This window comes from Sapajus apella, unplaced genomic scaffold (genome assembly GCF_009761245.1).
Source record: "Sapajus apella isolate SASKATOON/1434 unplaced genomic scaffold, GSC_monkey_1.0 scaffold12, whole genome shotgun sequence".
Taxonomy (NCBI): Eukaryota; Metazoa; Chordata; class Mammalia; order Primates; family Cebidae; genus Sapajus; species Sapajus apella.
This window is the reverse complement of record NW_022436952.1, coordinates 70,133-78,135: the sequence shown is the minus strand read 5'-3', so window position 1 is coordinate 78,135 and position 8,003 is coordinate 70,133. Positions and strand designations below refer to the sequence as shown.

General features: G+C 47.3%; 1 protein-coding gene across 10 annotated transcripts in view; it reads right to left on the bottom strand.

Moving 5' to 3' along the window:
* Positions 1-9: 9 nt before the first annotated feature.
* GPATCH8 (G-patch domain containing 8) overlaps positions 10-8,003 on the bottom strand; it is a 75,384-nt gene continuing 67,390 nt past the window's right edge. For all 10 annotated transcript variants that reach the window (XM_032279390.1, XM_032279391.1, XM_032279394.1 and 7 more), the window contains one exon: positions 10-6,243. In XM_032279390.1, the coding sequence (XP_032135281.1) occupies positions 2,358-6,243 (3,886 nt within the window). In that variant the 3' untranslated portion in view covers positions 10-2,357. The remainder of the gene's footprint in view (positions 6,244-8,003) is intronic.

Genomic DNA, 8,003 nt, shown 5'->3' with positions numbered 1-8,003 from the left:
AGACACTGCTAAGTTTCCACAAATCATTGGTTTATTAGAAAGTTCCTTTCCCTCATTTTACAGCATATATATCTCTATCATATGTGATAAAGTTAAATACAATCTGTTATGCTTGTAAGTAAGGATAGGTTATTTTGTTTTTTTAAGTTTTAAAATCACTATTCTGGAAGTTAAGGAAAATGCCTCTAGGAAGGCAAAGAGGCAGCCAGAGTATGGCTCAATCTACAAGCTAATGGGAAGCAGCACAAAATATTAATACTGTATTATTTAAATATTTACATGGGCTGAAAGCAAAGAAAAATGAGTCCCTTCACTCACAGATGATTTTGTTTTTCCAGTGCTAGTTATCCAAGAAGTGATGCTTCTGAATCAGACGAGGAGCACTGAATAGGTAGGAGGGAGGGCAGTCAAGAGTTGTGTTTGCCTGGCACTTTCTTCTCATAAACTCAAAACCTTTCTCTTTTGAGAATCTGAGAAGGCAGGAACACAGAGCCTTGGCCCAGGTAAGCAAAGTTTTTCTTGTCAAGTGACCACCCAGCCAATTCTAGCTACAGGAATAGTTAGGAAAATGCCACAGAGGGAATTGTTAACCTCATCAAAGGAGATGGAACCTGCAATACAAGCACCTTTGGGTCAGTGTGTTAATTAGGGCTGAGGGCCTGGATGAAAGGCAAGAAGAGGGGTGAAGGAGGCTTAGGTGGTAATTCCGCTGGTCAGTGTCATGGAAAAGAAACAAGGAACGTTTACTGCTTAAACTGAGCTGGGCAGAGGGCACGGAAACTATGAAGCAAAACAATTTGAAGTATCTATAAATGTGCTTACCTCCCAATAAAAGGAAGAAGACTGTCCCAACTCATCCTTCAGTCTACTTCTACTTCAGTTTCTAACAACCCAAAAGGCACATTAAAAAAAAAAAAAACTGTCAGGGGAGGCTAAGTACTAGGAAGGCAAACAGACTGACTGCCTGGAACAAGGTACCCAGGGAAACCCAGGATCCCCCCAGAAAATCACTGCATGTCACTGCTGTGAGATTCAGTCAATAAAGCTGTTGAGTCCCCTCCTTCTCTTCTGGGGGGTCCACTGGTTTCTCTATGTAAAACAACAAAAGTACCCAAGGGAGACTGTCAAAGATGAGCATCCCTCGGAAACCCCGAGCTGACTGCTGCCCATTAGCTCAAAAATCCCAATACCGGGGGCACTACTTACTGCAAATTACTTAACATTTTGTCCCAGCAAAAAATGTTTTAACATTTTATAGTTCATAACTTCAAAAAATACAGGAGCTTGGTAAAATATACATGCTTAGTCAGTTTTGCACCTAGCAGAAAACAAATACTTTTATTTTTTGTTTTCATTTTATAACCTTTAAAGTTTCTTAATTCAACTAAGGCAAACATATTTACACAAAGCCACCAGAACGAGGATCACTTAAAGAGCTGGATGTAAAAAATATTATTGCAGTATACTACAAATATGGAACCTTTTTTATATGAGCTACAAAAAGCAGCATTTACGTTTATAGAGTTCAGTGCAATTTTTTACATTAAAAAATCCTATAAATTAAAAAGGAAACATCAACACAACAGAAGAAAATATACCCTTCACTTCAGACACATGAACTCCTCTCTGGGAAAGCACACGGGCAACTGTATACTCCGCAGAGCTTCTATTCATGATAGGATCTTTTCTGGGATATGGAGATGCCTCCTCTGGGGTGAGGGACATCAGGATAACAGTGCCAAATGTGTGGCCCCGTTTATGTGGGGCTGGATCGAATTGCAGCCTGAGCTGCATCAGGTTCCAGGTCAGACTCCCTTTCCACCTCACCTGGGATAACATAAGGTCACCAAGGATGGTCAAAGATACTACTCCAAAGTGGTGGCACTTCCACCACGAGAACAGCTTGGCCTTCCTTGTGGCACTGAGAAGGCAAGACCAGATGGGCCCACAGCAAGTGCTTTGGTGACAACCCACTGCCCAGAGAGGAGGAAAATGTTTAAAACTTTATAGAAGGGAAGCGCAGAGGATAAAAAGCAGAGGGAGGAAGGAATTATCTAAACTTGACAGTTAGGAGATGTCGCTGCAGAGGGGTGGGTAGCACTTACTGGTGTTCCCTAGCTTAGAAACACAGCAGAAGGAGGGACAAATTGAGAGAAGGACAGGAAAAAAGAAATCCCTGATAGTAAACTCAAAGCAAACTTCAAATCTAAACCCACCCCTGCAAGCCAAAACTCAATTCTTTGGCTGCCAGACACTGCCCATCCCAGCTTCTATTTGCTGGTACTAATGGCTCAACACCCCCAAGGGAACATTTATGGTTCTCCTTCCCTGGCCCTACATAGGATCCCATCCCCAACTCATGTGCCATGGCTGGGAGGATGCTGCAGGTCCTGACCTGAGAAGATGGGGTGAAGTAGTGGGTGAAGGTGGAGGGCGGTGGCAGCTGCTGCAGCAGGCCGTGGGGCAAGCAGAGTGGGGTAGAGGGCAGCATGTGGGACAGGGTGAAAGGTGAACGGCCCAGGATGGATGGCTGAGGCAGGAATGATGTGGATGGGATGGCTAGCGAGAAAGGTGGCAGGGTGGCCAGGGATGATTGAGTGAGTGAGGTGGGACAAGGAAATGGGGGTCAGATGGGGCTGGGGAATATGATGCACCTGGGCAAGTGGCTGGGGATGGGGGTGGGGGTGAATGCCAATGGCGGCAGCAGCTGCTGCAGCATGATGTTGTAGGATGGCATGCTGAACAGTTGTGATGGAGGTGGCAGAGGCTGTAGCTGGCTGCTGAATGTGGATGGGCTGCAGGGCTGGTGTGGCTGGGGCCAGGGCAGCTGAGGCTGGAAAGGCCTTTACTTGCTTGGCCAGAAGCTGCTGCTGGATGTGTTGCTGTGCAGCCTGTTGGAGCTTGCTGTACTTCTCCATCTCCTCAGGGGTGAAGGTGATGGGCTGGCTCTCCAGGGGGGCCAGTGAAGCATCCTCAGCCCCATCTGTTGACTCAATACTAGGATCTCCACTGGGAGGCGCATAACTGGCGAAATGCTCAAGGTCTGGTGCTATAGGCAGCAAGCTGGATTCCACAGGGCCTGGTTGACTGCTGTTATCCAGGGACTCCAGGGTGTCCCCGTCACTGGGGTCGGGGAGGTAGCTATGGGAGATGTTTGGGTCCCCAGGGTAGCAGTCAGAGTGTGCCGGGGTGCCTAGTGGAGCCACAGGATGATCAGCAGTAGCTTCTTCAGACTTTGGTTCTTCTGGGGGTGGCTCTGATAAGGGGCCAGTTGTTTCCTCTGAAGGGAACTGATGCCCAAAAAGGGTATCACTACTCCCTGGGGGCCCTTCTTCCGTCTCTGACTGTTCTTGCTCTTCCCCCCTTTCCAAGCCAGACTCTTCACATTTCTTGTTGGGCTTTCGGGTAGCTGGGAGCTTCCCTATCAGTGGAAGGACGGGCTTATTGCCAAGAGATGGGGGGAGCTTGGGCCCAAAGTAACCTTGTGGGGGGTCTTTGAGCTTGGGCCCAGCTTTATTAGGGGTGGCCTGCACCTCCTCACTCACACTAGGTTTCCTCTCCACTTTCCTTGACTGGATCTTCTCCAGCAGCAGTTTGGCAGTGACAGAGTTCTTGTCTTCAGGACTGCAGTCACTTTCTGACCCTCTTCCTGTGCCAATGTTGCTGTTCTGGGTAGGTGGACCTGTCCCTTTACTGTCATCTCCTCTGCCATCATCTTTCTTCCCGGGACCTTCTCCCCGGCCTGATCGGAAATAGTGGGGGGACTGGGAGCGGTAGATCTTAGAACGAATGAAGTCCCGACGCCCAGAATGCCTTTCCTCAGGGCTCTCATGACCCCACGATCCCTTCCTGGAGCCTGATCTCTGGGAAGGGCTCCTGGTGCTGCGGCTGCGGTCCCGGCTATAGCTCCGGCTCCGTTGCCAGCTGTGGGCTGTAGTGCTACGGCTTCTCCGCTTGCTCCGACTACGACTACAACTGCTGCTGCGGCTGCGGCCCCGGGATCTTGAGCGCTCTCTGGTATGACTCCGAGACCGGCTTCGGGACTGGCTGCAACTGAGGCTATAGTCATCATCAGAAGATGAATATTTGTGCCGTTTGGATCGGTGTTTGGAGCTGGCATAGTCTGAGTCATCTGAGTCATGGGAACGTTTGGAGTGCCTTCGTGATCGGTCACTATAGTCACTGTAGCTGTCATCAGAGTAACTGCGCTGTCTACTATAGCAGCTCTGGTCTGATGAGGCATCTGAGCTACTTGAATAAGAACGCCGGGAGGAACGATGTGAGGAATGGCGCCGGCCAGACCTCGAGCGGCTGCGGGAATGCTCACTGCCTGAATCTTCCTCCTCTTCTTCCTCACTGTACTGGGATGGAGACTTCTGGTGTAGCCGGTGTGATGAAGCATCATCGCTATCCTCATCTCCACTACTGGGTTGGCTCCGATGGCTAGACCGGCTGCTCCGTTTGGTGCCTGCTCTTCGCTGGCAGGATGAAGGTGGAAGTTCACCTTTGTGTTTCCTCCCACCATGGTCTTGGGAGCTGCTACCGCCCTCACCTTCATCCTTTTTGCCACTGCTCCCCTCTTCAGCTGGGAGGGATCTTCGCTGGGAGTCATCTTGAGCTCGCCGCCGTCTTCTTGGTGGTGCAGGACTGCCACTCCCAGGGGGTTCTGGTTTGGGTCCTCGTTCAGAATCAGCTGGGGCTGATGACTTATTCTTCTTTCGTTTTCGTTTCTTGCGCTTCTTAGATTTCTCCCCTGACTCTGCCTTAGAGCTTTTCTCTTCTGTGTCAGCCTTGTGTTTACGTTTGTGTTTGCTGGATTTTTTGTGCTTCTTTTTCTTTTTGTGCCGGTGGGACTTCCCGGATCGTTCTTTCTTGCTGGGAAGGCTTCTCCCTGTGTCTTCTGTCTCAGACCCATGGCTACCCACAGGCTCCTGCTTGTTCAGGCTGCTACAGGCAGACCCTGAAGCAGGTGCATCCATTCTGCCTCCTGAGGAACGTACTATTTTCTCTCCACCCCCTTCCTTGTTTTTATTTGGCTCACCAGCATCTAGGCCTTGGAGATGATCCTTTGAGGAACTTCCTATATCCTTTGGCTTTTCTGTCCCTTTAGTTCTGGCATCTTTGTTCCTTGAAAGTTTAAAGTCAAAATATAAAGGGTTACAACTGTATGAAATGGATGGTTCTGCCTTGGTGAAAATTAATAGTTCTGACGGCCATTGGAGGGCAGTGCTTTCATCTTTGCTCAAAACTGGGAAAAAGGGACCAGTAGGATGTTTGGGTCCTTCTTGGCTTTCTTTCCCTGCTGGGGTGGCCAGAGAGGTTTCTTTGGAAGAGTTGGACTCACACATTTGGGTCTCTGAAACCTTCTGACTATGACTCTCTGAACTCTGATCACTTACATCCCCTCCTAAGGCTTTCTTTGCCTCAGCTTTGCTTCCTGGTTCTGAGGGCTCGGTCATGGTGGTTTCCTTTGGCTGCTCAGAGACTTCACTAATAGTCTTTTCTGCTCCTTGGCTTGCTGCCACCTTGATGCAGCTTTTAGGCTTGGGAGAACTGCCTTTTTTACTCTCTGGGACATTCTTTGGGTGTGTACTATTATCACCTTCCATTTGTTCACTGGCTCTCATAAAAAGTAGAAAGGGAAAATTAGGTTTTACTTTGCAGTGTGCTGGGGGGATGTAGTGGTAATACTCGGGCTCTGTAGCCCCAGCTCCTTCTTCTCGCTTCATCCTTTTTAATTTGGATAACGTTGAGGCAAGAGACCCTCCATCCTGAGGGTCTTCATCCTCTTTTTTACCATCAAGATTACTGCTACCATCAGAGTCTCCTACCTTCTGCAGTCCTTGGTCAGAACCCTTCTCATCAGGTTTTGTTCCATCTTCAGGGGTCCCTTCCTCCGCGTGGTCCTTGAAAACTGATGCTATTGATTCAAGTTTGACAGGAGCCTTCTTGGCAAAAGAAAATGACACTCCCAATTTTTGCAATGGGGTCCCCAGATTATTCTTAATGCCAAAGCTGATGCCTTGGGAGGCTGACCCAGGAGGCTGTGCCAGTCCAGTGGTACTAGTGATTTGTACTGCAGTGAAAGGGCCTCCTTTATCTGTGGAAAATTCAGATCCCAGGCCACAAGAGGCAGTGGCACCTGTGCCACTATTTGTAGCTGATTCATCCTTATCATCTTCTCCACCTTCTTCATCTACAGCCACTGTGGTTGGTCTGAACATGGGACCACTTCCAGGTGCACTACACGATGATTTATAAAAATAACAAACAAACAAAAAACAGGTTTAGGAATACATTTCATAAACCTTATAAAATACTCATCTCTTATATCCTATCACTCATTATAGGTAGATCTCAAAGACAGTGAGTGGTGGTTATATTCCCGAGCCCTATACTAACAAATGTGATTTTCTCAGAGAAGGTTAGGCAAAGACTCATTCTGTTAACCTACCAAACTAAATTCCGAGGGTGAGCCAGTTATTGCTGTTTCATCTTAAGCTGTCGAATGTACAAAAAGCTGTGTTTGGTGGCTCACGCCTGTAATCCCAGCACTTTGGGAGGCCAAGGTGGGCAGATTGCTTGAGGTCAGGAGTTTGAGACCAGTGTGGCCAACATAGTGAAATCCTATTTCTACTAAAAATACAAAAATTAGGCCAGGAGCACTGGCTCACATTTGTAATCCCAGCACTTTGGGAGGCTGAGGTGGGTAGATCACTTGAGATCAGGAGTTTGTAACCAGTCTGGTCAAAATGGTGAAACTCTGTCTTTACTAAAAATACAGAATTGGCTGGGCGTGGTGGCACACACCTGTAATCCCAGCCACTCGGGAGGCTGAGGTAGGAGAATTGCTTGAACCTAGGAGATGGAAGTTGCAGTGAGCCAAAAACGTGCCACTGCACTCCAGGCTGGGCGACAAAACAAGACTCTGTCTCAAAAAAAAAAAAAAAAAAAAAAGTATAAAAAGACATCACGGCTCAAATAGCCCATCATTACTATGTTTCTGATCTCATTTCTTATTCTATCATCCTGTCCATCAGTATGTTATCTAATGTATGGCTGTACATGTATTCACAAAGGTTTTATTTTATTCAATTAAGGAAAAAATCTTGCTGGGCAAGGGTGGCTCACATTTGTAATCTCTGATTTAAGAGGCTGAGGTGGGAGGATTGCCTGAGGCCAGGAGGTCAAGACCAGTCTGGGCAACACAGTGAGACCCCACCTCTAAAAATAACAAAATCAATAAAAATTTCTCTATACTTTCAAATTTCAGTTTTTAAAAATATGCATATTTCTGAGTTAAACGTAGAAATGTCCACTGTGCTACTTATGGCATGTCTGTGGTATGTCTGTCATAGAAACTAAAAAGTCCATGCCTATCTCCTGGGTACCATAACAAGCATTTGCTTTGGTTTTGTGGCAGTTTCTGGGCATTCAGTACTGTGGTCACAATGTCACTGAGCACTTTCATCTTTGAAAAAAGGAACATCAAGGAGCCTCGATAGTTTTAAACTGCTGCTCTTGCCTGAAAGTTTTATTTTTTTGAGATAGAGTTTAACTGTGTTGCCCAGGCTGGAGTGAAGTGGCATGATCATAGCTCACTGTAATCTCAAACTCTTGGCTCCATCATCCCACCTCAGCCTCTTGAGAAGCTAGGACTACAAGTGGACATCACCATACTGGCTAATTTTATTTATTTAGAGATAGTATCACTCTGTTGTCCAGGCTGGAGTGCAGTGGCGAGATCTCAGCTCACTCCTACCTTTGCCTCCAGAGTTCAAGCGATTATCCTGCCTCAGCCTCCCAAGTAGCTGGGATTATAGGAGCCCGTGCCACCATGCCTGGCTAATTTTTGTGTTTTAAGTAGAAACAGGGTTTCGTCATATTGGTCAGGCTGGTCTCGAACTCCTGGCTTCAAGTGATCTGCCCACCTTGCCCTTCCAAAGTGCTGGGATTACAGGTGTGAGCCATCATGGCTGGACCATGCTGGCTAATTAAAAAAA